This window comes from Pleurodeles waltl, chromosome 1_1 (assembly GCF_031143425.1).
Source record: "Pleurodeles waltl isolate 20211129_DDA chromosome 1_1, aPleWal1.hap1.20221129, whole genome shotgun sequence".
NCBI classification, from domain to species: Eukaryota; Metazoa; Chordata; class Amphibia; order Caudata; family Salamandridae; genus Pleurodeles; species Pleurodeles waltl.
Window position 1 is genome coordinate 640,076,504 of NC_090436.1, and position 19,286 is coordinate 640,095,789.

General features: G+C 39.9%; 1 protein-coding gene across 2 annotated transcripts in view; it reads left to right on the top strand.

The window, feature by feature from the left end:
• COMMD10 (COMM domain containing 10) overlaps positions 1–19,286 on the top strand; it is a 769,929-nt gene that overhangs the window by 93,666 nt on the left and 656,977 nt on the right. For both annotated transcript variants that reach the window (XM_069226680.1, XM_069226671.1), the window contains exon 4: positions 12,400–12,555. In XM_069226680.1, coding sequence (XP_069082781.1) covers positions 12,400–12,555 — 156 coding nt within the window. The remainder of the gene's footprint in view (positions 1–12,399; positions 12,556–19,286) is intronic.

The window sequence follows — 19,286 nt, forward strand, 5'->3', positions numbered from 1 at the left end:
GAGGGCATACCCAGCTACTACATATTTGGTGACCAAAATCCGCCTCTCATTTATTTGGCATTCCACACATGATTCTCCAAACTGCATGTTATGTTACTCTAAATCTCAACAATTAGGAACCAAAACCTGCCTCCTAACACATCACAAAATAACATCAAAACCATAAGGATATTTTTTTATACTAGGTTTAAATAGAAGACACACTGGAGACCCAAGGGGGGAGCAATATGACTTACCACAGAAAGACACAATATTGCTTCTTTTATTTTCCTTTCTGCATGATTATTCAATTTAATTATAGCAATCAAACAATTATAAATGGACATACACGAATATAGACAATGCATGAAATACATGATTATTTAAATTCTAGCTTGCAATTTATAGAGTAATTGCAGGGTAGACGGAAATATATGGATTTTTTTACTTTAATAGCTGCATTGGATCTCAGGTCTGGTCAAAACAGATATTATAGGCTGTAATTTTAGAGAACAGAGCCATCATGCAGGGAGTGCAAATCATACAGATTTACCGTTTACCTATTTTAGCTATTACTGAGGCTGCAGAAAGCTTGATACAGGCTTAGGCTTCACACAGCAATGCTGTTCCTTGGTTTGTACCTCTTACAGGCTGAGGCAGATAGGCAATGGGGGATCAAGCATTAGAGCCGTCTGCTGGGCTGGAGAGATTGAGCGATTCCAGTTTCCGAGAGCGGACCTGTCAAGTGGGAAACATCACACAGTCTGTAGGCAGCTTTCTGTTCCACATGTTGTAGATCTTGCAGGCTTTTTACACATATAGAAAGGCAATCCATCGGGGTTAGATAGAGTCCAGGAGCTCGAGTTTGGGACTACAAAACTGCGCCTTAGATTATACATATTTTTCATGTTCGGGGAGCCATGCTTTACAATAGAGTCATCCCAAATAACACACGTCAGGTTTTTATTTGTTAATTGATGTTATATAGAGAAGAACATTGAAAGATGTGAGAGTGATTTGCATAGAGCAGCAAGATCTGTAGTCTACAGAGAACATCAGATGGTATAAGAACGGAATAGCAACGTATTCATGTTTTGTTCGGCGCTATAGCAGCAGCATTCAAAAAGAGGTGGGTAAAAATACATTAACAGATGATAGATTAACTTAGTCTAAGAGATATAGTTCAAAAATATGTTTTTTCAGGTGTTTACAAAAATACATCAGTGTGGGCTTTACTCAGGTCAGCTGGTAGCGAGTTCCACCAGAGCAAGGCTCCACCCCACAAGGATTGGTGCTGAGCATGAGTAGTTTTAAATGCGGGCGGCTTGAGTAGTAAATTGTTTTACTTCTCAGTGTTCTGACACTTCCCCACAGTTTGAAAATGGAGATGAAGTGGAGAGCGGGGACAATTGGAGTGGATATTTTTGTATGCCAGCCATTCCTACTCTGGCGTCCACTGTAAAACAATGTAACTCGGCCAGGATAGATTTAATGTCGTCCACTTTTTTGGTAGATGATGCAGGGTTTTCCTGCAGCAGAGAGCACAGTTTTTAGCGGTATAAGGGCACTCTCGTGCTGGTAAATGTTAGCAGATTTGGCATGTTTGTTCACATGGGAGATCAATGATATATTTGTGTCTAGAGTAATCCCAGGAGAGAAGCCTGTGGGGAGGGTGATTGGTTGAATTTCGAGATGTTAAGGTTGTTGATTAAATCTGTTGTGAAGGCTTTCTTAAACTTTGGGGGAAAAAGTAATTTGTTGTTTGCAGGTTTAGTGGGAAACATTTCTCAGGTTTGCACTCTCCGTAGGATGGCATGCTGCAGAATATCACAAACAGAAGAGCTTTTAATTCAGATTTCTTCCACATATTGATGAGGAGCTCCCCAGTGTCATAGCAGATTTCAGACAAGTAGGTTCCATTTATTTGTTAAAGAAAGTGGGATTTAAGATGGAACCTTGAAGAGCACCACAGATGATAGGAGAAGGTTTGGATATCTTGCTTTCATACTTGACTATTTGGGAGAGTACCTATTTCGATAGGTAGGATCCAGACCATTAAAGACCGAACCTCTGACACCAGAGCATTCATTGAGTAGGGTAATCAGATCAGTATCATTAATTATATCGACGGCAGTAGTTAGGTTGAGGAGGATAAGGAGACGTGTTGCCATCATCAGGAATATGCTGGATGACATTAAGGATTTTGTGACAGATGTACAAAGCTTTTTTCTGTGCGCAGATGACCCGATGCACAGAATGGGGCTATTTATGCTCAGAAAAAAACATTTTGGTATGTACAAATGCTATTTTATGATTCGTTAATCGATTTAATGAAATTGCAAAAAAGGTTTGCCAGTCGCAATTAGGAAGGGGCATGCCAAGAACGTCCCTTCCTAATGGAGAGTCGGAGTGGTATGTATGATTGTTTTGTGACTGTGAATGCGGTCACAAAACAATTGCAGTTAACATCAGTTTTAAATCGGTGTTAACCCATTGGCAGATGTGGAGGGGATCCCTTCTCCTTTGTGAAGTGGGGCGCACACATTTTTTCAGAGTAGGCTGTGGTCCCATGGACCACTCCTTACTCTGGAAAAAAAAGAAACTGAAATGTTTCATTTTTATTTTTGAAATGCATCCCGGGCTGCATTAAAATACATTTCTTAAAAACTGCCTTTTTTAGAAAGCTTTAGCAGGAGCAGGACAGTGATGTACCTGACTTCAAGAGATCCTCACAGACTGTAGCTTCATATCTTGCGCAACTGGAGGTCTCGTGCTCCAGCCTCTCCATGTTTATATGAAAAAACACTTCATGAAGAAAGTACACTATTTTAAATAAAAAGTTAAATCCTCATGTGCACTCGGTAGGCAGGGCCACTCGAATTATGTGATTGTGCGGCTGCATGTTTTTTGCCTACCTATAGTTTTGACGTATTTCTCACATAATCCATCATCTGCTAAGTAAACAGCAGTTTTGACCAAAAAAAGCTTTTGTTTCTAGTTCCAATGGTTCAAAGGTTACTAAATACGCTGCCACACAAGTTGCCGGGCAGTGGAAGACCCTTTGCAAAGGTTGACCGGTGACCTCTTGGTTGTTTATTGCCATATTTGGATGATAAACTGCCACAATGCCCAGACAGTGTTAACAAGTGAGATGCAACCAATGCCCTGACAGCATTAACAAGTCTAACTATGACAAAATAATGAAGTAATACTATCACAGTATGTGCCACTTTACGCCACATAGTTTGTCTTTTATTGCAGCACTATTTACTCAACCCCAGATTCCACTAATGAGTCAGTAGGGGTCCCCAGGTTCTAGTAGTGATAATGTGGGGGTCCACAGAGGTCAAAAGGTTGGGAACCACTGAGTTAGAGCATAGCAGTGCAAGCATTCCTCACAAACATAAAGCACTAGGGGGGTTGCTGACTAACGGCCCTTGATGCACAGAACAGGCTGTACAGTAGCCATCTAGTCACTTTTAGGCCAGCGAGTGCAAAAATGGATGCAGATAGCATTTGCACCCGTTTTGCATTTCATCCCAATAGAAGCGAAGTGTAACTTGATTTTGCTCCAGTTTCCAGTGTTTGCACAGGTTTCCCCCCACTGTGCAGCTGGTGGTAATTGCTCCACCAGTCTATTACTAAAACAAACCAGGTTCCTGTTACTAATTTTATTCACCCTGGGCTGTATTTACACCTTAATAACCCATGCTTATAAAGTAGCCATTACAGTGTTTTTCACCAGAGCTAAGTAGTGGCCGAGTCTGCTTACTGGCTGCATAAAAACAAGCAGTCTGTTTAACAGTTTTAAACATGCAAAATGTATGGTCTGAGCTTCTACTTTTATATTTCTTTGCTTGCTTGCAGAGATATAAATATAAGTGTAAGTGTTCCATGTTTTATTGTGTGCGGGCTTGAACAGATTGTATAATTGTGTAAAACAACAAGCATTTTGCAATGCATTAGTTCTCACAATTACTTGAGTTGTAGCTATTGCTATTGTAAATGCATAACTAGACTTTTTTTTGCCACATTAATTGGTCAACCTTGCTGCATATTTTGGTCCTTTCTGCCACATAATTCCAGTGGCCTTGCATATAACTAATGGGCTAGTAGGTCTACTGGAATATTTTTTTTAAACAATGCCCTTAAAATACAAACTAATCCCAGGTGCAAAACATATTTACTTGGCAGTTAGTACAGGCGACATTGCGAGCAATGAATAAATAATTGTACTCTAAAAATTCATGCTTACTGGATCACTGGATCACTGTCCATTTACTGCAGTCTGGGGAGTCGACCAAACGTCCATGATTTTTCACACGCTTAAGAATAGCCACCTCACATGATATTAATGATCCTCAGTCAGTCTTGAACTGAAATATTAGTTTAAAAATATTGACCATTATGATACTGTAAGCTCTCCTTGAGGTTAGTTTTAGAAATACACACACACACAGCTCACAGATTCAAACATATGTAGTTCATCCAGTCAGGTTTTGGCTTTGTATTTGCAGCTTGTATCACGTTATAAAAATAAAATGACAAGTCCCAGAATGCAAAGCTGAAACAGGAACTAAATGAGCGAATCACGCATCGAACTAGGGAGTTGGACAACTCTACGAATACTACTTCAAGGGCTGGTTTCCAGATTGTATCACATTAAAAAAAATAGAAGTGCAAGTCCCAGAAATGAATATGTATGCTGCAAAGAATTTGTTCTAAGCAGATCAGGAAGTGCATATAATGTAAATATGTCAAAAAAAACTCTTGCCATTAATGTTCTTTTTGGAGAGAGAACGTACTTTTTTCTAGTGGAAGTTTGGACTCGTTGTAAGGTAGCACAGAGGGTTAATGTTCTTTCTAGAGAGAGAACATACTTTTGTCTCGCCGAAGTTTGGACTCGTTATAAGGTAGCGCAGAGGGTTAAAATGGCTCCTGCAAAGAACGAGTGCTAGGCAATTCACAAAGTGCATATAATGTAAAAATGTCAAAATAACTCTGGCGATTTATGTTCTTTCTGGAGAGAGAACATACTTTTGTGTAGTAGAAGCTTGGAGTCATCATATGGTAGCACACAGGGTTAATATACCTGCTGCAAAGAACGTGTACTAAGCAGATATAAGTGCATATAATGTAAAAACGATACCGCCGATCGAGTTCACGCTGTGAGCACCATGGCAGCCAAGAGAACGTACTTTTGTTTAGTAGAAGCTTTTAGTCATCATAAGGTAGAGCACAGGGCTAGTGTGCTTGCTGCAAAGACTGTATACTAGGAAAATCACAAAGTGCATGTAATGTAAAAATGTCAAAACGACTCGTTATAAGGTAGCGCAGAGGGTTAAAATGGCTCCTGCAAAGAACGAGTGCTAGGCAATTCACAAAGTGCATATAATGTAAAAATGTCAAAATAACTCTGGCGATTTATGTTCTTTCTGGAGAGAGAACATACTTTTTTTCTAGTGGAAGCTTGGAGTCATCATAAGGAAGCACACAGGGTTAATATGCCTGCTGCAAGGAAAGTGTACTAAGCAGATCAAAGTGATATTCTGTAAAAACGATACCACCAATAGAGTTCATGCTCTGAGCGCCATGGTAACCACAAAGTACAGACAATAGAAAAAAGTAGTTCGCCCACGATGAAGTATATTGGCAATCGTGCAATTATCCCTGTTACAGGGTCGGTGTCCAAGGGGGTAACCAAACTGCCCCAAGGAGGTACAAACGTAAAGCATTTACCAATGACATCAAGTGATTTTTGAAAGGCAAGCCCACGAATGAATGGAAGTGGTGAGCGTGAGGTGGGCGTGGTTAAAAGCCCACAATACTTACAACAGGTCACATTGTTTGCGCGCTCGACCTAAAAATGGCTCCCCATCTAAATAAGGCATAAGAAAAAAGAAGCAACGTCTCCATCCCCCACTACCTTATGGCAGTAAAAAATGTTTTTATAATAAAGTGATAGCTGTTTGGGTAGTGGTGCTGGAACACTTTCAGAATGGGGGTGCTGCCATCAATGTTATATCACTGAACTCATAGGGATTGTGACTAATCCAAATATTAAACAAAGAACAAGTGTAGAAAAAGACCCACAACCAGTCAGCAAAAGAGTGGTAAAGGTATATAGTATATATAGGTGTATATGTAGCTGGTGATGACTTTTGGAGTGCATTGTCGATTTAACTAAAGCATGGTGTGGTTGTGCACTATTTACTGACAACATATGTTTCATTTAAATGGACACCAAATTTGCAAAGCCATGCAGTTTTATATAGCGCACAAACAAAAATGTGTTGAAATTGGTTTGCATTTGTAAATCAACAAGAAAAGTGTTTTGATTTGGTTTCATCCTAGTAAAATCTTTGTTTCCATCACAGCTCATAACTACAAAAAAATTGATTGACTTATGCTTTCTCAACTGCTGACTTTGAAATATTTGTACAGTTGATTTATAGGTATTTAAATTATAATGTGTATTAGGAAAAAAAACATCCTGCAGCCTTTCGTTTCATACCAGCCAAATTGTCACATAGTTCAAGTAACAAAACCCTCTTACTTTGCATTTAGACAAAGACAAGTGAACACCAAACACCATGTTAAAAGAATAAGCAGCTATTTGAAGGTTGTTGTAGTGTGTGACTTGTTGTTGCATGAGGCATATGTACAGGGTTCCAGTTCTGGAATCTGATCTCCAGCCAAACAACAGTTGGAGATCAGATCCCAGTGCTTGTGGACGTACGTTGGTGGGGTCCAATCATGAACTTAAATAAATGAAGATTTAAAGCAGAAGAAAGTTTTGCCATGTACTTTTATTACACCACAACAAACTGGTGACAAGGAAAACCAGTTAATTCAGGAGGAAAAACTTTATTGGAAAGAAACTCATTGAAGATAACGCATTTACAGTGATGCAGAGGATAACAGTATTTTGCGAGGTACTCAAACTACAAACCTCAGAATCCAAGTGATGCTGTCCCCAGTCCACAGAAGCTTGGAAGTTACTGCTGAGGTGGAAAATCACACGCGCATTTGTCAAATTGACGCCTGCCCTATTAAGGCCCTTTACTACGGCCAAAGAGTTCTGTGGAAGCCAGGTCAAGCGGTCCGATTGTGGTTGATGATGTCAGGAGCATTCAGTGTCTGGTGATGCCTGCACACATACGTGATACAGGCATCTTGGAAAGAGTCCAGGAAGCAGTCTTCTTAGGCCTGACGTCATTGCGTATCACATTCAGTCAGCCATCTTTGGTGGCTGAAAACAGTCTCCCTGAAGACATTGTGAGCAGACTAGTTGTTCGTGACATTGTCATGCATCACTTCTGGACTGCCATCTTGGATTTCAGCAATTTTGGAATTATGTCAACAGGAAGCTGTGAATCTCTCTGGAGTGCCTGACACAGCAACCGGTTGAATAACAATGCAGATTTTCTTGCTGGTGCATAATTAATGGCATCAATGGCCGCAAGATAATTTTCAAATATTCTACAACAATGTTTCCATTTGTGTACAGGTTTGCCTGGATTTGCAAAAAAAGGGGGGGTCGGGGGTTGCTGAACAGTCCCACTAGTAGCCATAATGACAGCTGTATATGCTGTATATAGCTAGTGTTGAATTATGGCGTGCATGAATTACTCGATTACTTAAACACTGTTATTTCTTAAAATATATATTATGACACAAGAAAGTTGTAAATACTGTTATATTTGTGTGACTAATCCCTTCTTTAAATGCACAGCATTATTGGGTATTGACAGTTGTGCTCATACTGAGTGTAAAGCACAATCCAACATATGCAACTTTTTAATTTTCAAACAAATCAACATTTTATGCCAAATGACAGCCTTAAAAAATACCCAATGCACAGCCAATTGACTGTCCCTTCATATGTCCTCCTGCTGCTGCATACAATGCTGTCCAGATTCAGTGTCACCGAAGGATTGCTGGCGTCAGTCAGTACAAGAGCACTTGTTATGCTGTACCAATCCATATTTAGAAGAAGCTGTTAAGATTGGGAAAAGTACTGAAAGATCTGCTGGATCAGTCAAGCTATTAGCTGGAGAAAAATATAGGGTCAGTGTTTGTGCTTTAAAGAAAAGTGTTGATAAAAAAAAGATCATCTACTCACACTAGGGCATGTTACAGGTGCGGATCATTTGTGCAGTTGGCTTACTGTCCCACACAAGAAAAGAAGTGTAAGAAGCTAGGACACTTTTTGCGGGTGTGCAAGGCGAACAGTGAAAGTTAGTACTACACTAGACTGTAATGAACAAGTCATAGGAGATACATTAACTGATGTAGTGTTAATGGTGAATGTGGTAAATAAAAGAAGGGTAGCTGTGAGTAAAGCTTGTCCTTTTTGTGAGATGAGGGTTGGCGAGGTGATGTTAACAATAATGGTGGATTCAGATTCACCTGTCAAAGTGATTTTGAAGGTCACTTAAAAGAAGCTATGGCCTGATGTTGAGTTAAATAAACCTGACATTAGGGTATTAGCTTATGGTGATTCAGGAATTGAAACTCGAGGATTTTTCAAGGAAGTGCTGGAATTTTCTGGAAGAAGCACTTATGCGAAAATATATGTAGTTGTAAATGGGTGTGATATAATGGGCTGGGTGGATATATGAGAGCTAGGAATTATCCTAAAACCTGGCACAGCAATGCCTATGTTATCTATTGACACTGTATCACAAGAGTATCACAAGCGTTGGTGGTGATTCATAAAAAAACAGTGATGTTGTGCAATAAAATAGGTATGGTGAGAGGATTTGAGCACAAACTTATTGTGAAAGAAGGAGCTGTTCCTGTGGCTCATAAAGTCAGGATTGTGCCATTGAGCCTTATCCCCAAACTCGAAAAACAGCTCAAAGAATTAATTGATGTCAAGGTTATTGAAGCAGTGAATGCATTCAAATGGATCAGTGCTATAGTAATTGCAAACAAGAAGGGAGGAAGCATCAGATTATGCGCTGATGTGAAGCAGCTGAATACAAATATTTTAGTAGAGTGCCACCCTTTACCCAAAATTCAAGAATTGTTGTCCAGTATTGGTGAGGTTACATTTTTTAGTAAAATTGATTTAAGGACTGTTTACAATCAAGTGCCATTAGAAAAGAATTCCCAGCTACTCACCACGCATAACACTATTTGGAGCATTCAAATATACAGCTACCATTTGGGCTTTTAAGGGTGCTATTCAGACTAACTTCAGCAGCATGCGTTTTTTTTTTTTTTTTAAATGATGTATCATTTGTTAAAAGATGTGGCTGGAGTTGTGGTCTTCCAGGACAACTTACTTATCCTTGCTAAATCAATAAGGGAGCACAATATAATATTGGAAAGAGTATTCTCTATCCTTAAAGAACGTAGCATGATAGTTTAATTGGATAAGTGCAAGTTTTTAACTGAAGTTGTTGATCATTTATGCTACAGAATTTCTTCCAAAGGTACTGAGCCCAAGACTGACCTTTTGGAAGCCCTCAAGGAAGCCCCTAATCCTAAAGATAAGGACGAGCTAAGACTGTTTGTGGGTCTTAGTGACTCTTATTCCAGATTTGTTCAGGGATACGCCACTTTAATGGAACTGCTTAAAAAGATGCTGAGAAGGAATTAAACATTTGCGTGGAGTGGTAAAGAGGAGCAAGTATTCCAGGATCTACAACAAATTTTATTGAAGTTTTGCTCTAAATATTTTCTTTTGTGTATTGAAGTGTGTAGTTACTGTGGATAACAGCACAGTAAGACTTGGAGCCGTACTGTGTCAAAAGGCCAATGGAATAGAACACACTGTTGCATTTGCTTCGAGAACTTTGAAAGATACAGAAGAAATATATAGCCCTTTTGAAAGAGAGGTGCCTGGGTCATTGACAAGTAGGGAACGCCGTTTGTGCTCTGCACCAATCACATGCCTTTAACTTACCTATGTGGGTGACAGGGGTAGGGCATGGCCTATTTCACGATTATTGAAAATTCTGGCTAGGTTACGGGAGTACAATTTTGAATTACAGTATTTACCAGGGAGACTCAGTTGTAGGGCTGACTGCATGTATCTTTTGACACTTGAGAGGAGTACAGAGCAGGGTGACTATGGTGAAGATGAGTGTGTTTATGCCGCAATTGATATAGTTAATCATTGCCAAGGTGTCATCGAAGAAAAGGAGTGGTTATCAGCTCGTAGTCAAGATGCAACAATGCCTTAAGTAGTGGAGTTTGTACAAAATAGTTGGTAACATATCAAGCAACATAAAGGTGATATGTTGAATTTTGCACATGTGGCAGATGAGCTATCAATAGAGGATGAAGTTTTCTTAAGAGGAGACAAATCTCCCCAAGTAGGTTTAAGGCCTAGAGTTATGTTATTGGCTCATGCTAGTCATTGTGGTTCTTCATCTACTAAAAGGATTCTGAGACAGACTATTTGGTGGCCAGCTATAGATAAAGACGTAGACACTATGATGGAGACGTGTAAAGAGTGTATCTTATCTAATAAGTATTGGTTAGTGAAAGACACTCCATTGTTACCGGTACCATTCCCAAAAAAACTTGGGAAAAGCTGGCACTGGATTTTGTAGGGCCTATTATTGCAGTAAAGCACGAGTTGAGGTACATGATCGTGGCAATAGATTATTTCTCCAAATAGAATATTGTTGAGGAATTGAGCACGGGTACAGCTATTAATATTTGGCTAACATTTTTGTTATTGGAGGTTCGCCTGCTGAGATAGCTTCCAATAATGATGTGCAACTGGTGTCAGACAAAATGGAAAGGTTTTTTAAACAAAATGAGGTGTGAAGCATTATACTGTGGATTGTTTAGTGCACAAGCCAATGGTGCAGTGGAAAGAGCACATAGGATACTGAAGGAGGGTAATCAAACTGCCCTGACATGTGGAATGGATGTGGTGGAGTTCTTAAGGCATAATATATGGATGTATCATAATACCCCGCATACAGTAACGGGGGTGTCACCTTTTGAATTGCAAAAAGGCAGGAGTACACTTTCAAATTTGGTTCCACCGTGGTTGGTAGAGAGCATTTTTGGGATCAGGAGTGTGGTAAGAGATTTAATTAATAGAAATTGAAACATAATTTGAAGCACGCTCAAGAGAGGATGATAAAGTCATCATGACAAGTCGCACTATGTTAAAGAAGTCGATATAGTCATTGACTCTTGGGTAATGTTAAAGAACATGAGAAACAAGAAGTGATATTATCTAATAGACGCTGGCAGTTCAAAATACATTTTTCACTTTTGAGTGAATTTCAACGCGTGTTTATGGAAAGAAATGTAAATGATAACAATGACACACCTTCACTGATAAAAGTATGGATCACGAGAGGGGGACAGAATTGGTAGCAAGTCAGCAGCAAACCACAGATGAACTCCCGGGTCAGGGCAAAGAAATCCATGTGGTGCCGAATACATCAGATGATACAAGTACACTTTTGTTGGTGACAGTTCTGTTGTGCAGGATAGTGCTAAGGCTGGCCCAGTGGTCACTGAACATGGCAGAGTTTCCAAAAGACCGGAGTATCTTCGTGATCTTGATTGTTACCCAACTTTGTGTTTTCAGGAAAGCTTCCAATCTTATGGACTGTTAATACTTAACATTTGTTTTAGGTAAACGTATCTACTTTTGCACTTAAAGGTGAATAGTACGTTCTTGTATAGATAGTAATTTTGTCGAACTATAATTATTACTTATATATATGTGTTTGTGGGAGTTTTTATTTTTGTTTGTTTGCTTATGGAGGGAAGATGTAGCACATTTCTTGCTGTCGCGTGAGGCATATTGTGCGGTGTTTAAGTTCTGGACTCTGATCTCCAAACAAATGACGGTTGAAGATCGGATCCCAGTGCTGGTGGATGTGCCTTGGAGGGCTCTACTCATGCACTTTAATAAATGAAGATTTAAAGCACAAGAAAGCTTTGCAGTGTACTTTTATTACACGGCGACAAAGATACAGCCTGACTCTCCTATGTCTTTGAACACACAGCAAATGTAGCAAGAATAGCAACACAACCTAGCAGGATTTATTTTGCACATTCACCTTCAGAACTTCATTGTGGACATTTTAGGGGTGCTGCAGCCCTACTTCCAGCGCCTATGGATTTGGCAGTATTCTGCGCAGGACTCTGCGTGGTGTGGTCTCGCACCCTGCAACGTTAGACTGGAGGTCCGTGCAACCATGGTTTGGCTTTACACATATTACCCACTGGAGGGCAGTAGAAGCAAACGTGTGATTCCATGGAGTGGGTACCATGAAAAGTGTTGTATTGCAAATGTATGCAATTCTGTTTGTGAAGTGCTTAACAACTAAACTCGACGTTTAAGTGCTGACTAAATAACTTGCTCTTTTATTACACAAGGCACAGTGAGTCCCGAATATGTAACCCAGTGTTTTTTGACGCCCTTTCAAACAGGCAGTTTATCACAATGTGAAACCAACTGTGCTCAAACAGCAGCTCGAGAACATTCAACTCGAGCAAGAAAAGGCCGAGGCGTTTGCCAGCGCGTGGACCAGCACAGGACAGGAAACTGTTGAGAAGTTTAGACTAAGGAATTTAGCTCCCAAAAAGGTAATCTATTAAAATGTACTTTGCAGTCGTATCTAACAGCTGAAATTCTATAGTTGCTCTTTACTGTTTAAGTCATTTCTTAGTTTAAGGACACCATTAAATATTTGAAATAGATTACAATATCCCTGCATGTAGATTAGGCTGAACACATATTAACTGGAATGGCAGTGATGGACTGGGAGACAAAACTAGTCGCTGCTAAAAGTTCAGACTAACCCTGAGCTCCACACTAACAAGTATCCTGCAGTGTATGTGGAATGTGGATTGTGTGTAGGCGGGGGTAGCAGCTCCCCCACCACACAGTTCACATTCACAGCAGGCTACTTGTTAGCGTGGAGCTCAAGGCTAGTTAGACCTTTTTGCAGTCACTAGTTTTGCCCCCCTCTATATATATATATATATATATATATCTATATATCTCGTCGGTGATCAGCTCCCCCGACCTACACACAATCCACATGCAAAGCAGGATAATATACAAGTTAATATATTTTAAAAACATTGCTTTGATATATGATTATATGTATATATATATCAAAGCACTGTTTTAAAAATAGTGAAACCTGGCACATGACAGCCCATCCATCCCTGAAGACACCCTCTTAACCTGCAGCCCATCCGGCTCTGTGCAGACGGAATAGAACACTGTAAACATGTTAGTTAACCCAATAGTCCCTCAGGAGATGAGTAACTAACTCTTGAAGGAATTATTTTGCGTGATTGTGTTAAAGTAGAAATCTCTGCTATATTTTAGTCATAGCAGACTAGATAGCGGATTTCATACTCTAGGTCGATGAACCAAATCTGCTTTAAAGAAAACGTCATAGAGAAAAGTCATAGAAAACAAATTCAAAAATGCCAAACAATACACTATGCATCATGATCAATGCGACCATCAATAACCACAGCAGTTTATTAAGAAATTAAAATGTTTATTTCCCTATATTACAATGCTAAAGTCACAAATACTATTCTCAAGTTCAGTTGACACATATAGACAACAAAGGCTGATTTAGTTGGTGAATGAACCTAAGCTTAATCAAAGTTATAAGTATCAATAACTCAATAGAGAATACACAAAACCATATTAGAATCTAAGCAAGAGAAATTGAATACATTGAATCAACAAATGAAATAAGTCAATGATCATTTACGAGTATGAGAGTAGCACCTCATTAACCACTAATTAGCATTAACATGTTGAACTTCATGTAAAAGATTTAGTAACACGAATTTAGAAAACATCTAGCTATGGCGCTATCAAACATAAGCAGTAGTATTAAAACAGCTTGTACCTGGAAAACAAAAGACAAATAACAATACACAGATCATACATTTACCCAATCTTAAGGTAATCAGCAACAACTTCTACTTCATCAGGAGGACAACAGCGTCAGCATCAGGAACGAAGTAGAGGAATGGTTTAGAGTTTGGACTATAGGTATACTAAACTATCAAAGCATTAGTTCATTATTGAACAGCCATAATAAACTCAGAAAAAAATAAACACCACAATGGCAGTAGACTAACTGGCAAATCATAAAATATCAAAGTAACAGATTATAAAAGATAAAGTCTCTGCACCCGTCGCGCTTTTCACTGTCTGCTAGGCAGACAGTGAAAAGCATGCTGGGGCCCTGTTAGGGGGCCCCAGGACACCCGTTCCCGCCAGCCTCTTCCTGGCGGTGAAAACCGCCAGAAACAGGCTGGCGGGAAGGGGGTCAGAATCCCCAAGGCAGCGCTGCCCTGGCGGATTCGCCCAGCTGGGGGTAAACCGGCGGGAAACCGCCGGCCCCGGATTTCTGACCGCAGCTTTACCGCTGCGGTCAGAATGGGCTAGGAAGCACCGCCAGCCTGTTGGCGGTGCTTCCGTCATCCGCGGCACTGGCGGTCTTTGACCGCGAGGGTCGGAATGACCCCCTATATATTCATCACAGTGTTAACTTAGCATTAGAAAACATATGTAGACCTTTTACTCGATGGCAGCCATTAAGTAGATCACAATTTTCATAAACATAAATTTATAGATCAATTATTTCACACATTAGTGTATAAGTATAATTACAAAATTATTTATGACAATCTCAGCTCTCACAATCGAAATTGCTGTACCTAGTTCATACCCCTGACACTGAGTATGCCTTATCATAGATATTTCATATATTTCATACTTTTTGTGACTAAAATGTCGCAGGTACATACCCTACGCACAAGTCCACCGAAACGCGCGTCGGCTAGTTTGATGGCTCATGATTGAATTGGAAGATATACATGGGAATGAACTATATTCCAAAAGCCAGTTGGATGGTAAATGTTTGAACTGAATGATGGATATTGAAATGGATTATACTTTCAAGATGCACTGGATTGAGCAAAGTCAGTGAACTCCTGAAAGATCATCATCATCACTTGTATATATGACGCTTATCCCTATATGGAATCATTGAATCATTTATAAGTATTTGGAGATTAGTTTGAATGCATGGAGTTACGAGTTGTAGATATTTATGGATTAATATTTTAAATTTAATGTAATGTATGTGATATGTGTGGTTGTGAATGGTCTATGGTCTATGGTCTTGTCTGTCCTTTTTTAATGTGTTTTGACAAGAAATATAGGGGGGTTTAATGATGAACGATGAAATTATAAGGTATATGATTTTGGATATATATACATATTGAAAATAAAGTTTGATTGTGATAAAAGAAGAAATAAGCTATATTCCAGTCTCCGTCTATTTGGATTGAGCTGATGTTCTAAAGATTCAGGAGAGAGAGATATTTCTTACCTTTGGTACTTTTCCCTAAATCTCTCTCCTCATTGAGTTAGGGACCCTGTGCATTACTTGGTCACCAACCCATTCCTCCATGCAAGTTGTGTCTCTCTGGTCCTTTTTGGTCATGTCTACAATTCACTCCAAGAAAGTACCAGGCTTTTCCCAGATTTTCTCAGTAGGATTGCTGATAGAGTTTGTTGTGTATTGTGTATGACCAGCCTTCTGGAGAGCTAAATCCTCTGATCCATATCTTACAACCTTAAAACTCCAGTCCTTTACCACCTGCTGCCGAATTGTGTTTTCCTATTAGTTGTCAGCTATATTTCTGAAACGTTTTAAGCAGAGCCCCTCTCCCAGGATTTTGCAGCATAGATTAACAAATTTTATAGCACAAAAACTGAAATAGCGACACACAACTGCATTTTTTGCTGCGTTTTTGCAGCACTTGATTTGGTAAAATGACTATTTTTTATGGCTGACAGTTAAATAATAGCAAGCTTATTATTGTTACCTATAAACAAATGAGAATTTTCTGTTAACAACACAGCATCAATGTCTTTCATCAAAGTAAATTCTACCTGTGCAAAAGCTTTTTTTATTCTATCGCGTAGACGTATTTCTTACTCTGCCACCATTGATGATAAGTGAAAGATGTATTTCATCTTCAGAAACCTTCTCCCTTTCACTGCCATAACAATGGGTACCTTGTGTTTTAATCCTTCTAACAACGTTACCAAAAATAGTCCTTTCGTAATGCCCTCCCCTTGGCTGCTTTACAAGTGCGTTTAAAAGCAGTAAGCAGCCAAAATAGCTTTACTGTGTGTTCTGTGTTATGCGTATTTGTGTGTTTTTTGTGAACGGGCCAATGACAAAATCTAAATACCTGTTGTATTTAATGTTCACTATCTGTGCACAGACTATGGTGCGTAGATAATGAACACAAACTAGATGGGTGTTTTTCTGCTCAGCACATCCCGCCATGATACAGAGATATCTGGAACGCAGAGCTAAACCAGTCCTGGTACAGGAACCAGAGCCCTAGAGCTACTCGAATACAAACTCAGGTTCATCCAAAGCTCTCGGCCCGTGAGAGCCTTTGAGGGTCGAGCTGCCTATAAAGGAACTCGCCGCATAACGGGGCAAGCAATGAAAACGCACTTCATATAGGTGATTTAACACTGTGCAAAGAACCTTTAGTAACAATTATTTCTGGACCACCTTGTTCACATTGCAGTTTATGCTGTTTCTAGGCACTGGTAGGAACTTCTAGTTATTGCCCAAAGGTAGCAGGTTTATTGACCTCTGAAGGATAGTAGGCACAGTCACTACTTTAAATGGGCAGGTACTATCCGGTACTGAGTACCTGCACTTCTTTAATTTGAGGGGGAGAGTACCTGCACTTCCCAGCACTGCTGCAATACATTACAATGGATGAGTACCGCCACTTCTCAGGAGCAAACAGGTACTCTAAACAATGAGTACCTGCACTTCTATCTTTCCATTTAAAGCTCCGGGCACAGTGGATACTGCTAATCTATGTTTCTCAGTTGCTGCCCATGTCTAGGGTGCTAAAATAGTTTTTCTGCAGAAAGACCCTTCTATAATTGCAACCAATGTCTTATACAATTAACATGTAAACTCAGCCTACCACGTGCACAGTAAACATTATCCCGCCTGTCTAGTGTCTGGAAAATGTTTTAAACACCAACATTTTGTAAAAGTTACGATTTTGGGTCAGCTACCATAATATCACGAAAGAAAAGTTAAAACATGTTTTATCTTTTGCAGTTTATATATTGCGAATTATGAACTAAGAGAAACAATTATTTAGCCAGAATCTCAGAATGTTGGGTTAAAGCAGAGACTCATATCTGCTTCTCTATTGTCATCGTCAGCTGCTGTCTCTTCCTGTTGTGGTCGTATTTGTTTTGATGGAAGGTATCAGTATAGCACAGTGCTTAATTTGTCAATAAAAATGTGCCTGTGCCCAAAGCCATCCGCTCAAATACGAGGCTGCTGCAATTAAATGTGTGAACACGGAATACTAAGGCAGCGTAATCCTGAAGCCATCTCGGGCCTCTTCAATCCTTTTACAGCCACTCCCTGCCCCTTCAGCTCTCTCTTGCAGCTTTCTCCCATTGTGACACTTTTTCGTTTTTCTCTTCCTCCGTCTTTCCCATATGTGTCTTTTGCTTGCGGTAAATACTTGACGCAGAAACATAAGCCCCGGCCCTCAAAACATCTGAAATAACAAGCACGAATTAAGCACTGCTACAGTGTTACAATAACGTTTAAAGGTGCTTTCATGGCAAGTAAGTCAGATCAAAGAGAAGAAAACTTTTTCTAAACATTTTAAATCTGTTTTAAATAAATAAATTAATACTTTCACTCATTTACGGGAGCACAGATGGAAAATAAGACCGCTCTCCTGTCTGCACTGTCTAACAGTGGCAGCACGCATGTCATAATGTGCAGCTCGACAGCCAAAAGGAATGCAGGAGTGAAAATCTATGCAAAAGAGAGATAGTAGAAATCGTGAGCATTGTACGGTTGTGCTGATTTTGTGCAAAATTTGTGATTCGAGAAATCACTATAAGCTGGGGGGGGTCTGCTTAAGCCTGTGGTACACTTCAGTTGTGCCTCCACAGCCTGTGGCAAGTAGTGCCTCCCTTCCCGTCCTTAGCTGTGACTTCCTCCAGAGAGCAATCATGGATGCTGTGGAGGCTCATGTGTCAATTGTAGGGATGTAATTGCTAGACGATTGCTCCCCTCCAGCTGCCTTTACTTAGCACTCCTGCTGTTCCTGTCAGTGCCATCCACATAGATGCCGGCCTCCTCCCAACACACCGCTTTGCCCCCTCTAACCTCCTCCCTCCGCCCCCTAGTTGTATTTCCTTAGCTTCCGGCATTTTTGCCAACAGCCTAGTATGGTTTATGATTTCCACAAGAATACATTTGATTTCTCTATAGGTTGTGCTTTTCCAAATATGCCTCTAAGCATTGTTCAGTCATATCTTCTTTCTCAATACCCTGTGGATACTTGCACTGCACAGTTTGCTTAATGAAACAAAGTTACAACGTATTTGCAGTTGACTTGCAATTTTGAATTAAATGTAACTTGAAGAACAATGACCATCAGGAATGTTAATGTATTGTGGTGTTATTCAAAATCACTATATTTTAAATTATCTGTGAGAAAATGAATCTATAAGTGCTGTGCTAAAGCCCCCGGCTTATCACAATAGTACTTGTTAGTTAGCATTTTTTATACCTTTTCTGGAATAGTCTAAAAATTAAACACTGGCTAATATGTTCTGTCGAGACGCAAAGACATTGGATTGACCACACTGGCTTATCAAACTGAGGTGTATCCTAGGGCTCTCTGGTCCCCTTAGCCGAAACTGGTGTTCATGAGTGTTTATGCCAGTACACCTACACATTTCGTGTCAGTGGAAGATTGTGCATAGCAGCACAATTCTCCTTAATTCCATGCTGAGTGTCATAATGTGCTGTGGTACCTTCTGTAGTCTTGCACACAGGCTCCGCCTCTTCCTGTATGCACATGTATGTATGTAAACGTGTGTCTGCCTTTTAGCAACTCAGAGGGTAAGATCCAACAGAGGCCAAGCTGTCAGCGGAGCGTGCACTCCACAGTTTGTCAAACTGTGTGCCCAGAGAACCGTGAAGATGTGCTTTTCTGTACTGACTCTACAAATATTTTTTATAATTAAAAGTACAGTGGAAACATGGAGAACTCTGAGAGTTCCTTCCTAGGCAAACTGGAACAGTACAACAAAGCTCCTTCTCACCCGAAACCCCAGTGATGGTACTTAAAAAACTGCTATAACTTAGAAGAGTAAATTATCATCCAGGGCCCAGGAAAGGCTTGGAGAAGTGGGACATTCTTCCAAAATTATCTTCTGCAACATAGGAGTAAAGTAACCAGCAAAACCA